This window comes from Dermacentor variabilis, unplaced genomic scaffold (assembly GCF_050947875.1).
Source record: "Dermacentor variabilis isolate Ectoservices unplaced genomic scaffold, ASM5094787v1 scaffold_13, whole genome shotgun sequence".
NCBI classification, from domain to species: domain Eukaryota; kingdom Metazoa; phylum Arthropoda; class Arachnida; order Ixodida; family Ixodidae; genus Dermacentor; species Dermacentor variabilis.
Window position 1 is genome coordinate 12,688,567 of NW_027460291.1, and position 17,777 is coordinate 12,706,343.

General features: G+C 44.5%; 1 protein-coding gene across 5 annotated transcripts in view; it reads left to right on the forward strand.

Moving 5' to 3' along the window:
- Positions 1 to 4,428: 4,428 nt before the first annotated feature.
- The window catches only part of LOC142566751 (uncharacterized), a 126,181-nt gene continuing 112,832 nt past the window's right edge, over positions 4,429 to 17,777 (forward strand). The window contains exon 1 of one of the 5 annotated variants that reach the window (XM_075677634.1): positions 4,429 to 4,577. In XM_075677634.1, the coding sequence (XP_075533749.1) occupies positions 4,539 to 4,577 (39 nt within the window). In that variant the 5' untranslated portion in view covers positions 4,429 to 4,538. The other 4 variants (XM_075677636.1, XM_075677639.1, XM_075677635.1 and 1 more) reach the window with 4 other exon arrangements.

The following is a 17,777-nucleotide window of genomic DNA, read 5'->3' on the forward strand; positions in this document are numbered from 1 at the left end:
TTCGTTCCTGTTAGCCCAAAAGGTATAGCTTGCATGTCTATATGTTTTGAATAATACATTTTTATCAAGTTGTATGTAATCTATTAGCTTAGCGTAGCTAAGCATTATGTGCACAATGCTTAGCTGCACTGCAGCCTTCTTTTAACTTGCTTTCAGATGCGGTGCGCTGTATTCCTGGCCTGTCTCCTGGTACTTCAGCTTTCCATGACAGAAATGTTTGGTCGCCTTATTGGACCGCTGGGATGGATCTTCAAGAGCCATGCAGTTCCTTATCATCATTGCCCCACAAGCCAACAGCAAACCAGGTGAAGCTTACTTTGTTAATGGTATGTAAAATGCAGCAGGCTTGCTGCACTGCTAGGGCACGTTCTGAGGAGCCTCCCAATTATGGTAATTTATAATTAATATGAACGCCCTGTGGATATCCTAAATCCGCTACCAAATGCCCCACAAGCGTACTTTGGACGATTGGCAACACAAAATGACCAAGAAGCGTCCTACATCCTGACAGAAATGCGCATAGGACGTACTCGGTATTATTCATTAAAAATAATTAATATTTGAATATCTGGTGGACATCCGAATATCCCTTTGTTACGTTCGTGGGACGTTTCTATGAACGCCAATTCGCGTGCGTGGGCCAATCCCATGGTCATTCAAGAATGATACACAGGCTTCTTAGATATGTCCTAAGGACGTTCGAATGTCCCGGTTCGGATCTCCGCTGGACATCTGTAGGACGTTGATGGTCCAATGGGTTCTCACTGCTTTCGGGTTGCGTTCATTTTTTACTGCTTATACAGTCTTTCTCACGTTATAATTTCGAATATCGCTTATTTTCGCCTTTTTGATCAGTTCTGACAGTTCCGCGAACTGTATCTTATATCTTGAGCCGGACACTTTCATTCTTTGTCACTTCTTTATTAGGTCCTTTGTTACTTGGGAGACCTTACCTACTGGCTGCCTTGGTGTCTTACCTCCCACTTCAATTGCTGCTTCTGAAGCCTTCCTAGTTACTGTATCATTCATTGCCTCTATGTCATCTTCATCTGCCTGTTCTAAGGCAGCATATTTGTTTGCAAATACCAACCTGAATTGGTCTGCTTTTACCCTTACTGCATCTAGTTTTTCTCGATTCTTCTTGACCAATTTTACTCTTTCTTTCTTCAATTTGAGGTGGATCCTAGCCATCACTAATCTATCATCACTGCACTTTAGCCTACATAACACTTCTACATCCTGCACTATGCTGGGATCGGCAGAAAGTATGAAATCAATTTCATTTCATGTTTCACAATTAGGGCCTTTCCAGGTCCACATTTTTTCCAACGCATCCTGAAGATGGTGTTCATTATTCGCAGCTAATTCCTTTCCGCGAATTCTACCAGCATCTCTCCTCTAGCGTTGCTAGAATCGACGCTGCAGTTGCCAATTTCTTGTTCGCCAGTTTGATTTTCCCCCAGTTTTGCATTGAAGTCGCCCATTACTACAGTTTACTGACTTTTCAATTTTCTCATCGCTAATTGAGTGTCTTTATAAAACTGATCTACTTCATCATCATCGTGACTGGATGTTGAAGCGTAAGTTTGTGGTACCTTTATTCTATACATTCTATTCAGCTTTATTACGACTACTTCTACCCTCTCAATGATGCTGTAGAATTCGTCAATGTTGCCCGCTATGTCCTTATGGATTAGGAATCGTACTCCGAACTGCTTCTTATCTGGTAGTCCTCCATAGGAGAGGACGTGGTCGTTTGTCAGCGCTGTATAAGGCTCACCAGTTCTTCTAACCTCACTAAGGCCAATAATATCCTAAACAATGCCTGATAGTTCCTCTAAGAGTCCCGCTAGGCTAGCTTCACTCAAGAGGGTTCGGGAACTAAACGTTGCAAGGGTCAGTTTCCATTAGTGACCGGTCCGGTTCCAGAAATTCTCAGCACCCTCTACTGCCTTACAGGTCTGACCGCTGCCTTGGTCGTGCGCTCCGCAGCTGCTGGGGACTGAGGGCCATGGGGTAATCAAATGAGTCATTTGGGAGGGAGTGGCCGAATACTGCACCAAAGAGGCCAGTTCCTGTTCTGGTGAGGGCGTGTCTTGTTGAAGCTTAGTGGGTCTTCCTAATTTGGTTGTACCTGGATTAGTATCGTCCTACTTGCTCTCAGCGTTTCTGTCGGTGCCAGGCGCTACTCCAAGCCTGGAGATGTAGTGTACTGGGGGAGGTGAATTCGAGTTTCCCACCTTCAGAAAAAAAAAGCACGAGGATTCCACCGTCTGACTATGGAAACCGAGCATCCAAGCGAGCGCACTAAGATAACCCTACGGGCTGTCAGGCCACTTTGTGTGGGAAAATTCCAGCGCACGCGATCCTACGTGCCTCAAAAATGCTTAATTTATCCACGGTATACGGGTTTCGCGGATCGCGGCAGGTGGCACGACATAGTACTTCTCAATGGTTCTAACATTGTTGTTACGGAGTCTACCGTATGCATGCGGTCATGAACGCGTCTAGATAAACGGTATATTTTCGGCGAACTTGAACAGCACTAAATAAAGTATGGAAAAACAAAAGAAACTGACAAAAAGAAATACTTTCAGCGCTTACCGGGAATTCACTAGTCGCGTATGGGCGGAGGTACAACAAACCAAAGTAACATTGCACCAAACAGCTCACGGCCTCGACTGCCTGCCTCAGGAATCGGAGAAGTCTTTCCGAACGAGACGGAACTGATACTGAAGCGCCGCCCAAGGCTGAGGCGTCGGATATGAGGACGGTGCATTGGCAGAGGCTTTCGCTCAAAGGGCAGATCCTCAGAGTGGTGAGACGGGCCGCCGGGACAATATGGTCCTGAGACGCGCGTAATACAGGCTACCTTGGAAGCGGCCTTGCACTATCCTTGGAAAGCGCTTATACGATGCCTCCTTTCAGCTACAGCGAACGCGAATCAATTGGACATTGTTTGAAAACTTCGCGCGGGAAAGCTATTGGCCCTTTTGCCACCGCACTTGCGCTACTTGCATTTTCGCAGTTGCGAATACATGCTCATGATCTACAGGAGTACAAATGGTAACACGCGAAAACAAAGATAAGCGCAAATGTAGAAGAAATAAATGCACGCAAACTACCACCTTTTTACATGACGAAAATATGTATGTGAACTTTGCAACTGCTGTCGCTACGTTATTTTTGCCCTTATTGTTTGTGTGATACTGCAAACCGTCTCATCACTTTTCTCTCTTCCTTTTTTGCGATTACAATTACAGTTTATTACAGTTAAATATAATTATATACGAATATACTAGTTGGAATTGGTTGGCGCAGGACAGGAGTAATTGGAGATCGCTTCTTCCTGCAGTGGACATATAATAGGCTGATGATGATGATGCTTATTCAGCGGCAATACTCAGAGCATTTATTACTTACACTAGAAATGAAGGCTCATAATTGAATATTTAACAAAATTTCACTAGTCAACCTTTCCAGGAATTATTTTTTCGCATATATTGCAATACACGAATTCAAGCCAGTGATTTCACAAGGTACGTATATTCACTTGGAATGAATTCAGAGAATGAAACCAGTTTCGAGGTATGCGTTCCAAAAGTTTCGAACAAAATGCATTGGTGTTGCAGTAATTTTGGGGTCCAATGCATAAAAAGGAATTTTGTTAAAAAATGAATGCAACAACGGTGCATTTTTACGGCAAGTTAGATTTCGCTTACCTGAAAACTTGCGCTAGTTTCAAAATTCGATCCAAGTGGATCTCTTGAAGACACCGGCTACAATTACTAAATAACATGTCGCATTACGTAATAAAAGTTAGATATCCAATATGTTTAATTAGTCAAATATACACTTTCATTTCTGTTTGCAAATGTCTGCCTGTGAGAGTTCTCTAGCTCACGAAGTACAATTGTTTTACGTGTTGTGGGCAAATTGTAAGAACACTTTTAACGATAACTTGCGATATATATCCACGCCGAAGACTCAAGAAACCCGACAACTTCCGAGCGGTCTCGAGGTGTCGGGGGTGCTTTGCAAAGTGAACGTTGCATTCGCGGCCTCTTGGTCAGCCTTTTCTCTAGGTTGCGGGCTGTAGCCATCTATCGAAAAAAATTTGCTTCCTGCTGCTGCTTTCCAGATGTCGTTAATGGTAGTTGCTCCATCTTGATCCGTAGGCTCGCGACACTGTCGAGCCTATGCGCGCCTCTTGGTTTCCGGCCGACTAGCGCCGTGAAGCTTTCTTCCCTCGCGGCAATACGCATTGGCTGGCAGCGCTTGGCTCCCCTCTTTAATCGACGAGTTCGGGTGCCCTGCACACAGGGAGAACTCAAATTTACCGCGCGCTGCGACGTGACGATATCGTCTTGAATCACGCTGCGCTCGTTGCTTGATTTGCTCCTCGTGTGACGACAGAAGGCCACCAGAGACTGACAGGCTCGTTGCCCTCCGCGCGCCCACGGCGGCGTCGTCGGGCGCGGCATCGAACCAGTTTCGCGGCCGACCGGTCCTGGCCGGGAGGGCAGCCAGAAGCCGCGATGAAGCCGACGCTGCTGCTGCTGCGGCTGCTCGCCACGGTGAGTGTCTTTGTTCCTCGCAGCCGGGTTTTGTGGCTTTAGGAACGAGGCCGTCCATGCCGCGAGTCCAACTTGCGCACTGCAGCAGAATGGCACAACCCCTGAGTAACATCGAGGAAGGGAAATGGGCCAGCTAGTACCGTGAGTGCACTCTTTACCTTGTGGTATTCAATTTCGCAGAGCGAAAATCCCGTCGTTGTTTATTCTTTCGGAGAAAAGTATAAATGTTTTCAAATGGGACGCCGATGTAACCGTACCGTGATTTCATTGCGCCCCATTGAAGAAGACTTGATGAATGGGCAACACTTTAACAGTTTCTTACAAATATATTTTTAGGAAAACTAAACGGGAATAAAATATGAAACCATATTAATATCATAATTATTCATCAGTTTAAGCATACAGTAGAATAATCTATAATCCCGTGGGGACGGTGTAACTTCATTTTGTCGCCTTTCCAAAGAGCCCGCGATTGGACCACGTATTTTTCTTTGTGTTTTCGTTTTTCTTACTTGGATGCACAAGTGGGATAGTTGGCATCTCGTTTCTGCTGGCTCGGATCACTCGTGATAGACACAGTGTGCATTGCAGCAACATACAAGTTGAAGCTAATAAAGCTTATCGGAAAACTCGAGTTATCCTGCAAGCAAATCGATTTTGTCGGGTGCGACTGCTCACCAGATATATCACACGCTCACGTTCTGCAATACAGCTCACGTAAAATCAATAATAAAGATCGATATATGCTTGAATCACTAAGCCCGCGTACTCAACAATAAGGTGCATAGAGGTGTATTGTAGATCAGGTGCATGTTTTTCGTCAACGTTCCTGTGAGATTTCTTGTGCCGCTGACACATACTCCAGGTGCGGGAGTTTCAGATCAACTTGCTCCTTTTCGAATATCGTTTTGTAAAAGAGATGGGATACATTCATAGACATATTTCACGTATCCATGCGTAAACTTAGCCAGCATACGTTGTTCATAGTCACAATATCTACGTAGACTGCCATGTTTAAGTGGGGGGGGGGCACAAGGCATATCCTTATCCAATTTATTTTTTAAAGAGCGGCGCGGCCTTCGCTCGGCAGGTCAACTGCGGTAGCCATTCGACAAGTGTTACATGTCATTTTATAACCATGGGTGCTATGCAGGATGCGCCGAGTTTCTCGTGAGTCGAGTTTGCTACACGGCAGTCAGTGAACGGAGATAGCATGGAACGCGCAAAAATAGCAGGCGACAAAAAATAAATGGCGAGAAAAAGCCGCTTATGGCAGCATGAGCGGAAACGCGCCAGCTCCGCGTATTGTTATCAACGTGTTATCACAACTTAGCAATACCGTGTCTGTCCGGCTGTCTGTCTGCGCACTTGCCGTGAGCCGCTTGCCACGCCTCTTTCGGGCACGCCCTTGGCGTGCCTCCCATTTCGGACATTATCTTTCTATCCTCCGTCGAATGAGAACAGGGCAAAGGCGGCGAATTCTTGCACCTACACTTTGCCTTATTCAAATGCGTTAAAACACAACAAATAAAATAACAAACATTGGATTTCTTAAGATATCTGATTTTCGCTTTTAATGCTACAAATTTCTGATGAAAACTGAGATTGAACGAATTATTAAATTTGCACTTTTTTATGCGAGTCGCGACAGTGAGGCTAAAGCTTATAAGCGGATACATTCCAGATGGTCGCACACACGAGGGAGTTCATACGGTGAGCAGTCGCCCGGGGCGCTGCAGTGCTATTCTCGATAAAGTTAGTCCTGACAATGGTATGGAGCATTCTCCGCTTATTAGGGTAATCGGAACGCAGCGCTGTAGCATGGTTGTTCACCGCTGGCGCTTCACTGAGGCTATTATGTCCGCCGCTTTACCATCGAAAAACGACACTCTATCCATAGAGACGGGAGCAACGGCTATCGCTGCAAAATGGCGGTAGGTACGTGTTCTAGGATTTGTAGTGACGCAGCAAAGTGACAATGCACCAATGTATCTGTGTACGCAAAGCCTCAGTGATGCATTGCGAATAAGAGCGTGCTACCCAGTTACGCAATTCATCGCTTGCGCAGTGAAGGTGCCTCTATGCGCATGTGCGCAGCATTTGAGTGTGTTGCGCATGGTGCTTGCAGATTGCCTATGCTTTAGCTAACAGCGATCACACATGGATATCGTAACGACGCCGCAGCAGTGGCGTTTTGACAGGTGAGGGCTCTCGTGCGCACTTATGGAATGAGGCTTCGAACGGAGGAAATTGTTGCAAGTGTTTAGTGCGCAGCGCTTGTGATGAAGAAATACCATCGCACTGGGTCTGGAAAAGCGAGCGATTCTTGACGCTGACTGTGTTTGCGACACTGAGGGTCCGATACATTGCTGACGACAGAGCAGCCATCTTAAACGACAGCTGCACCCACCGTGGTTGCTCAGGGGCTATGGTGTTGAGCTGCTGAGCACGAGGTCGCGGGATCCAATCCCGGCCACGGCGGCAGCATTTCGATGGGGACGAAATGTGAACACACCCATGTACTTAGATTTAGGTGCACGTTAGCGAACCCTAGGTGGTCGAAATTCTAGGAGTCGTCCACTACGGCGTGCCTCATAATCAGGAAGTGGTTTTGGCACGTACAACCGCAGAATGTTTTTTAAACGACAGCTGCGATGCGTTGTCGTTCGCGAACACTACGTACTCCTCAGCGGCGTCGTCCACCACGGCGCATCGGCGCCTCGCAAGCAGCTACAGTGACGTGCCGATAATCATTTGCTGAGGGCTACGTCGCCACAATGAAACCGTGTTGTGGGGCCATCACAGCCCGAGAAGATATATGCATAAGCCAGTGATAGTCGGCGCTTTGTTTTTGATAGTGGTGCTCAGTAAATCACCGATGACAGTGCGCTGTGCCTGTTTCATTTCGGCGCTCACGATATGCCTTTCAGCTCAGCATCGCGCCGCGGTGGCCGAGAAGTCTGTTGGGCGTGGCCCGAGTGCCCTTACAAAAATGTTTGATGTGTCTTTTAGGAAGTATTTTTAGTTTGTTCTGTACAACTCTATTGTGCTTATTTTGATTGTCTATAGAATTTTCCTATAGAGTTCCAAAAGTTATTTGGCCACCGCATTCTTATAAGAACTCTAAAGACACATTTATGTGGAACATTTCTATGTAGTAGCTTTTAAGATCCTAAAGACAAATTTCTATAGAACATTTCTATCGAGTTGCTTTAGAGATGGTAAAGACGAATTTCCATAGAATATTTCTATGGAGCTGCTTTGAAGATGCTAAAGACAAATTTCTATGGAACATTTCTATCAAGTTGCCTTAGAGATGCTAAAGATAAATTTCTATACAATATTTCTATGCAGTTGCTTTCGAGTGCCTACAGGCAAATGCCTATAGAAGCTACGCCGATGTGTGTAAAGTGCTTGCAATTTACCAAGGTTCCATAGAACTGTTCTGTGGGCAGTAAGGACTACAGCAAATGCAGTGGCAAACAAATTGGTGCTACAACCACAAAGTATTTAGTTTGAAATGTTTACTGCACTTCAGACTAGATACATGCTTCATATATGTTCCATACACGCTTCAGCCTAGAACTTGCAACACAAACTGTAGTTGCCAACATGCTTCTCGGGTCAAGCTGGTGGTGCGAACGCACAGAACATAAGGTAAAAAAATCAGGGGCAGACTTCATTACAACGGACACCTGGCAATAATAGGCTTGACTAGGACAAGAAACCTCACCATTAAAACTGAAAAAGGACTGCTTGTTCCAGCAATGCAAATAGATGGTTGGATACTAAAGCCTGAAAATAGACTGATATGGATGTGCACAGCAATGTAGTGTTAGCCTGATGAAACCACACAGCATTTTAGTCTATGTTTAAGTGCGAAAATAACACTGGCAGTCACTGCAAAAATGTGGCCATATAGTGGTCTTCATAGATAAGTACACCATATACCGAAACCGCACAGCCGTTTAGTCTGTTTATGTGTAAAAACAACACTGGCAGTCCCTGCAAAAATGTAGCAAGTAGTGTTCATCAGAGAAGTACACCATATATCGTACAAAGTTTAGAAGCTTGAATTTCGTTGTAAGGGAAACAATTTTGAGATCAGAGGCAATAGTCTAAAATTAGGGTGATAAATACAAACCAGACTGACATACACAATGCCTACAAAAAATATTGAGCTCGGGAGCTTCTATGCGATGCAGAAGAATAGTAAAATTGTTTTTCTCGGCAACTATGGGACCAAATTTCATGAGGTTTGATACACTAAAAATTTTAAAATTATATTTTTTACATTAGCGCGATAAATTCTTATTAAAAATTGCTGAAGATAGCCAAACGTGAAGGAAAGGAACTTAGTTCGCAACTGTAAATTAAAAAAAAGAACTAGCACACTTAGGTTAATTCTGTAAATTTTCCTGCTCAAATACATCCAAAACACAGAAATACTTTCGAGACAACCACAGGACTAATTTGAATTTAGTTTGTGGCATTTGAGAAAGTTAAATTCTACTCGTTGCAGGAAGAGCTCTTTGATTTAGAGGCTAGAGGTAAAAATTATTGAAAATTGGCAGGTTTAATAAATAACACCACGAAGCCTAATAATTCACGTCTCTGTGCCAGAAACAGATATCGCAGTTCTGCAGACTCCTTCTGCTATGCTGAAAGTCAACAAATTTCATATGTGAATTGACAGCTTACATAAAATTGTTGCCATGTTTCAGTGTTTTGCGCATCTACTGACAAATTAGTTATTGTATATTAGAGCAGCATGTGATATCTCAAATTTGCCAGATTAAATTATGGTATTAAGTCCAATAGAAATGTGATCTCGTTTTTTACTTATGAGTAAGATTTGTTAACATTACAGCTTTGCTTCTTCAAATTTTGCAGTTTTCATGAATTCGCAACAAAAGCAGACTAGCTGCCTAAAAACGTTTCATCATGGTACTGTGCTTCGTGAATTGTGCTTTTTCCAATAACATGTTTACTTTGATGAAACGATATTTCTTTATTTTATCCGATTCCTTGCTGGAAATCTGTAAAGCAATCATGAGATATGAATAAATAAATAATAAATGAATAAGTAAACAAATAAATATTACGGTTTGTCCTAGCATTCCACCACCAGCATGACCAGTATAGAGCTTTGGCTACTCCTCACATGTTGCACGTTCATTCTTACATGATCACCTGCTATTTCACTTCCCAGGAAAGGAGCGAGGAAAGGCTAATTTTTGGCCTCATTTCGTCCATTTAGTAATCGGTGACGGTAGAGCCTGGAAAATACAATTGAAATTAATTTTCAGAAGGCGTAAGGAACGTTCAGCTACAATGTATTAGCAGGCACAAACACGCCACAGATATATATATATATATATATATATATATATATATATATATATATAGTTGTAGCGCTATGCTAAGTTTCATTTCAGTATTTCAGAAAAAATTATAACAGAAATGTGGCAGAACGCCCCACCTCCCTGACCGCTCTGCCAAACAGGGGCAGTTCTTTTGAGAATCACTTTTGAAAATATTTTTGCTTTCCAAAGATTCTGTGACATCAGCACTGGGCCAATGTGCCTGGCACAAGAATATCATTGCTAATGACAAAAAGTATTTCCAAACGGCATCAGCCCAGTCATACATCAATCTCATCTTGCAATGACAACACATTCCCATTTATAACATCAGCAAGTAGGAACACCCGTGAGCTAAGAGTCTTATACAGACGTCACACTCTGCATAGCAAACAAATTCTTTGACAAGAAGGGAATCACCTACTGGCTCCTATTTTTTAGCGGTAGACAAAATTAATATTCCGTCCGCTGTTAGCCATAGTAGGTATGAACTATGATTATTATGGCAATAATAAATCTCTCACGTGGCGCTTGAGATTGAGCAATCATGGTAATATATGTAAGTAACCATTGCATGGGGACCAATAATGTTTTAAGTTGTTTTCGAAAATTATGCTAGATAACTGCGAATTTGTGGTATTTGGAACACAGTCGCAGTGTCACTGTCAGATATAATGGGCACAGTATATTTGTGCTTTTTGGGTAATCGAAACAATTAGTTTCTAATCTAGTACGGGTATGCACACTGATGTGTATCCCAAGCGCAATAATGAGACTTCCCAATTGTAATTGAAAAGTTATTTCAGTTTTAATTAAAAAGGGTCCCTCTTGCAACGTAGCATGTGAAAAACAGAAAACAAAAAAATGTACTCAGGAATTACGTAACTTTGAAAATTGATTACATAATTGCTCTACAGGTCAAGCAGAAGATTTGACAAGAAATAAGGCGCCTGAAACTAGTTGCAACAAACAGATTTGCTACTACTGGATGTTGTGGACAATTCAGTAAGCAGACTGTGACCCATTCTTTTTGTGTGGCAGCAATTTTGTTTGTAAATTGGTTGCCGTATGTAAACAAAAGAGATGAACAGTCTAAATCTGGCGCGCAGCCCCGGTCCTATCGGTGCATGGTCAAGTGAGACGAACCTACTGGTCTGGTGAGTGAATTATGCTGCTCTCTTGGGCACGTGTCGAGGCACCGGCCAGTCTGCTGCAAGAGCATTTGAACAAATATACACATGATCACAGGAATAGACTACACTATCCCCGACAGGCACACGACAAATTAAGTGGTATCTTTAAGCAAGCCTTTCTTGTCAGAGTGCCTATATATCCATTGAAGACGAATGTCTGCAGCATATGCACGGCAGTGTGCAAGTGAATTGAGAAAGGCAACCAGGCAAGGGAGGCTTGCTCGGTCAAAGATACCACCAAATTTGTCCAGTGTGTGTCACAGGCAGTGTACTGTATCCCTTTCACATGTGGTCAAGCGTACATAGGGCAAACTGGCCGGTGTCTTATCATGTGTATTAGAGATCACCCTATCTCAATCAAAAGACCAGTATGGGGGTCCAACTTGGCCGTACACTCAGCCTCAATTTGCATTGGGAGACAGTCAACCTGAGCGTGAACTTTGTAGACCCCATCACGTGCGCTCACACGCAAGAAATTGAAGTTATTGTCAAAAAGTGAAGCGCCACCTCGTAATCGGCGAGTACAGGGTAATTGCGTCGCTGCAGGAGTCCCACCTGACATGCATATGGTGGCAGTCAATGACCAGGTGCGCTGCAAAGACCCTTTCTTGCGTTTTTTTAGGAGCCATCGCTCGGCGCCAACCGGCATGAAGGCGCATCACAAAGTAAAAGAAAATACAGCATAGTTTTGTGACCCTTTGCTTGTATGCGCGTTTTCAGGCATTCCTGCGTGCTTACACGGTAAAGGTCCAAACATGGTCAATCCGCCCGTCCGTTCCGCCCTCGTCCGCCTCCCTGCGGATGGCTCTCCATTTGAGACGGACGAGCAGTCGCAACTTTGCCGTCTGCACGCCTTCTCGTCTTTCATTGGTTGGTTCGAGGCGGACGGCGTCGGGCGTCGTCATGGCAAACATGACGCTTGCTCGAAGCGAAGCGGGGACGTAAGGCCTAAGCTACAGCCGCGTCACACACAGTCTATTTTTTCTCCTTCTGATGATTTTTATTAGAGCTATCTGGCACCCACGGAGATAGTCACCGAAGGCAGCAAGCCGGCGTACCCTTCCAAACCTCCTCAGTGCGTGCGATCGCCGACATAAGCAGACGGATCGCAGGAAGTCTGTTGTGTTTAAGAGAGCGTCGGAAGAAATATTTGAAGCCGTCGGTTTCGTGATTTCTTGTGCCATGCTTCGCGTGCGCGTTGGAAACGAGAAGTCCATCACATACACATGCATTCTGAGCAGGACACATGTTCAGTGCGTGGCGAAATAAATAGTGTCCGATTAGCGCACCCAACGTACATGATTGGTATCTGTTCTGTGTATGCGGTTCGTTGCCGCGAAGTGGTGAACGCCAGCCCTTCGCAACTTTCAGAAGTAATGATACGATCAGTAGCGTTTTTATTGCCTCGTTATCGCTGCCATTCAGCGTGTGAGTCATTTTGCGGCTGCGATGCGCCGAGGTGACCGTGACGTTCAAATTGTGTTCCTGCTGTTACGAAATGTGTTCGCAAGCTACAAATCGTGATATATATTAGCGATGTGTCGCATTGTTGCTGGGTGTAGAAGTGCTCGTTCTACGGAATGTGCGTGTGCTCAGAAGTGAACTGCGCAGAAGCGCTGCCGATCGCGTTTTCATATTTAATACCCTTACAGATAAGCCCTCTCACACCGGCTTTTTGTGCTTCGTGCGTGTATCGTTTGTTTCAGAAGTTGTTACTGCACTTTTGAAGGTGGTTCTATGTGGGGGAGTATAGGGAACATTATAATAGTTATGTGCGTCAAGGCATACAGCATTGTCCTGAAATGTGGACACGCTTGGCAGCACTAATGTCATAAAGGAAAATTTCGGGCAGCCTTGCTTTTTATCACGAGGACATTGGTGTGAATAGTACGAATTTCTATATTTCACGAAGTAAATTGCTGTATATTTCCTGAACGAAGCTGCTTACATATACCCAAAAATCCTAAATGCTTGTTTTTGGCTGGTGACTAAGCACAGAGTCTGTTATGATGACACCAGGGGCATGGTAGATGAATACGTTGTAGGTAAGAACTGGATACTTCCTTATCATTAAGTACAAATTTTACGTTTGCTCACAAAAAGCAATATGCATGTAAAAGTGAACACATAACACAAGTAATAATCTCAAATATTATGCTCCGAAAGAGATAAGAAGCCAAAGTTAGAAACGAACGCGGAGCCGAGCGCGCGCGTGCATGTTTTTATTTGTTTTGACAAGCGTCGAATAAAGAAGACGTTCTCTACTTCTGCTCCGCTTCCTGGTTTTCAACATATGATGCCGGGACCAGGATATCAGATCTACAATTGAAGACGTCTGACGAAGCGAGCTACCTGAATAGGACGACCGACCGACGCGATCAACGCGACGACGCTGCGACAGAATCGAAGAACGATCGACGTCATCACGAGGCCTCCGATTCCCGGCGTGACGACATGAAAAGACTACGACGGAAGCGGGCTACCGTTCGAGCGGCGGTCACCAGGGTCATCAACGACATGACAACTCTTATGCAGACGAAACCAACACCATCTGGTGAGCTGATCGACCATCTTAACCTATTGAAAATAAAGGAAACTATACTTACGACCTTCATAACCAAGTAGAACAGCATGTTACCGATGATAACATTGAGGATGAGCTTCAAAGCGTCGGACAGTATCAAGAATCTATCATCCTCGTGAAATCCTGCGCTGAACGCATTTTATCCGCTCTGCAAACAACGACTACGCACGCATCTCACGATGACTTTCATCAAGCACGCGAACACGTTTAGCTACCTATGCTCGATGTGCCGAAGTTTCAGGGTGACCCCATTAAATGGCCAGAATTTTGGGATCAATTTGAATCTACTATTCACCAGAACCGATATAGCACAGATGTAGACAAATTGAAATATCTTCAGAGCTACTTGACTGGTAAAGCGGACGGTGTCATCAGCGGCCTGTCGACAATTATTGAAAGCTATAGCACAGCTATAGAACTTCTCAAAGAAAGATTCGGTCAGAAGTCACTGATTGTTAACGACCCCATGCGTCGTATTCTAAACCTACGTAAAGTTCGTTCTTGCGAAGATTTCGAAGGGCTTGAAAGGTTGCATGAAGAAATGCAGACGCGCGTGAGATCTCTGCACAACCTTGGCGTCGACGAAAAAGAATATGGAGTGCTTCTGAAAACTGGTATAGTACAAAATCAGCCTCAAGAAATGGTACTCCGTTATACTCAGCGCATCTTGTCTGCGACAAATACAGCCGTTACTAGTGACAGGCTAAATGAAATGTCTGTTCGTCTAGACTTCTTGAAGTAAGAAGCCGGGAACAGACTATAATGATGACTGCTGACAAAAGAGAACAAGCCTCAACCGCAAAACAGTCCAATGAGCATTTCCAAGGTTATGCATCTAGGTTAACCGTGAAATTGACTCCAGAGAGTTGTATATTATGCGGAGACAAATCTCACTCGGAGGACGTCTGCCCAACGAAACTAACATTAAACGAGAAAATAGAGAAACTATGCAAATTAGGATGCTGTTTCCGCTGCACTACGCAATTTCACAAAGCTAAGGAATGCCGAAGCTGGAAGAGACTAAGCTGTGCGAAATGCAAGGGACGACATATCACCACGATGCGTGGAGCAAAATGGAAGCAGAAGAATACAGAAACGCAGACAACTGTTTCCAGCTCGTCACCAGACTCGCTAAAGTACACAGTTCTTCTGCAGACCACCCAAGTTTTGGCTCTGGGCACTTGAAGCATATGCTTTATAAGAATGTTGATTGATGGTGGCAGTCAGCGCAGTTTCATCACGGAAGAATTGTCTAGGAAGCTGAAAGCCACTGTGTTACTCGAAGAGCAGCTCACCATCTCAGGATTTGGAAACGTTTCAGCACCGCGGGAATATTATCGGAGAGTACGAGTCACACCGCATAGCCAGTACGGCTCAAGCTCACATGAAGTAGAGGCTATAGAAGTTCCCGAAATATGCAATGACTTGTCAGCATTGACAGAGACAAATGTACTTGCAAAGTTGGAAAGCAACGTTTGTCTGACGTCAACGCAGTTCCGGTCTCGCCTGAGCCTGCAATAAGTGTCCTTATAGGTGCAGACTATTACTGGCAGCTCGTCAGCGGAAGAATTCATCGACTGGACGACTCCTTGACCGCCATCGAAACTATAATAGGATGGACACGTCATGGAGATACCAGAAGTCCACCTAAGTCTACAAGCCGGAAACCGTAAGGAACTTCAACATATGCTTAAAGGAAGCCAATGTTTCCCAGCAACTGAGGTCTTTCTGGGAAGTAGAACATCTGGGACTGACTAACGAAGAGAGACTTTCGAAAGATGACGAACACGTCCTGAAGAACTTCATGGAATCAACTATTAGAAACAATGGTCGCTATCAAGTTGAACTGCCGTGGCGCAGCAATTGTTCCCAGCTTAAAAATAACCGGGATGTCGCGTTAAAGAGGCTGGAGTCCTTGCTTGCAGAGAACGCTACATGGAGAACCAGAGTTTCAGAAGGAATATGACGCTGCCATTAGGAGCTACTACAACAAAAGCTTCGCTGAGAAGGTCACAATGGACAGTACGAGTGAACATATCACGTACTATATGCCAGACCGAGCAGTAGTGCGACGCGACATAACTGCGACTAAAGTACGGGTGGTATTCGACGCCTCTTCTCATTCTTCGGACTCACCTTCACTCAACGGCGTCTTGTGGACAGCGCCGAATTTGAAGCCCAACATCCTCGACTTATTGCTGAAGGTTCGCAGCTTCAAGATTGGAGTTTCCGCCGACATCGAGAAAGCGTTTCTTCAAATACCGCTGGCTGAACAAGACCGAGACGTGTTTCGTTACTTCTGGTTTGAAGAAGGGTCTTCCAATACTGAAGAATTGCGCATGACAAGGGTTCCTTTTGGCTCCTGCAGCAGTCCATTTCTCCTTGCTGCAACTCTGCGACACCACTTCCAACTGGTAGAGGACAAATACCCTTCTACTGCCAAACTATTGAAAGATCATTTCTACGTGGATGACTTGGTTATCGGGGCAAAGAACAAAGAAGAAGCGCAGCAAGTCGTTAGCGATTGTTTCAATGTGTTGAAAGGGGCAGGAATGCATGTAACAAAGTGGACGACAAATTGTAGACACTTAGGAAGCTTTTACAATAGTGGAGACTTAAAGGTACAGTTCGATGTAGAAATAGAAAAGAAGATCTTTAGTCTCGTTTGGGATACCGACAAAGACATCTTAAAGCCATCACTAACGAAGATGCTGGAATCATTGAGCGAACAAAGGGTTATGAAGAGACAGATCTTAAGCTTCGCCTCACTCATGTACAATCCATTTGGATTCTTAGCACCGTTCGTGCTGGCAGTCAAGTTATTTATAGAAAGGCTGTGGTTAGAGAAATACACCTGGGAGGCGCCACTTCCTGAATCTCTTCTTATAGAGTGAACAGCTTGGACTAAAGGCCTCAGAACTGTTAATCAGCTAAAATTTAAGAGAGATGTTGGTCAAACCCTCCTGAGAAAGAATATGCAGGCTATAATCCACGCTTTTAGTGACGCTAGCCCAGTGGCGTACGGCGCCGTGCTTTACCTTCAGATACGAGACTTCAAAGGAGCAATAACAGTTCAGTTACTACTAGCCAAGTAGAGAGTCGCACCTATACAAAAGATAACTGTGCCATGATTAGAACTGCTGGGAGCCCTCATTGCAGCTCGACTAACTGCAACAGTGAAACGTGCCCTAAATCTAGAGGGCATTGAAACAGTTATGTGGACAGATTCTATGATCATAATTCATTGGCTACGGCGTTCAGCGAAACGCTGGGAACAGTTCGTAGCAAACCGAGTTACAGAGATACTCTCCCTAACTGATTTGAAGGTGTGCACACATTGTCCGAGTGATCAAAATCCAGCCGATTTACTGTCAAGAGGATCCACTGCGGAGCAACTCTTACGAAGTTCAATTTGGTGGAAAGGACCAAAATTTCTCTTCACTGAGACGACAATCGACGAGCCCTGCTACACCGAGGATACAGTCGAAATAGGAGAGAAATACCTGCACAGCAGCAGCAACGCAGGATACAGTCGGCCTCGAAGAGGAAAGCAGGCGTTTGAAAGCAGCTGCTCGACCAGTGCTTACAATTACAAACATCAACGCTTACAGCTCTTATAACCGATTGATGCGTATAACGGCGTTACATGCAATCAGATTACACAAGGTTCGGCGACAACAGACAGCGGATAGAAGCATCGATAACAGTCTGGAAACTTCCGATACATGCAGACTCGTCCTGCGCTGAGTGATAACATTTCTTGGATGGTAAAAGCGCTCATCAGTAAAAGATAAACGAGTCCACGTGTCAATTCCCCTTCTCAAAAGCCATCGTCCCGATGCTGCAAACATAACAGGAGAGTAAAACACAAAAGGGCACTTGTTAAACAAAGTAACAACAAAGAAACAAAGTCCAAAGTTAATAAGCGCTGGTTAAACGGTTCAAGATGCACCACGCGGACCATTTCAGATCGTGCGCGGCGCCGCTGTAAATGCGTGATGCCGTCTGGCACGACCTTATAGTCCAGTGCGCCAATACATCGGATGACCTTGTGGGTCCG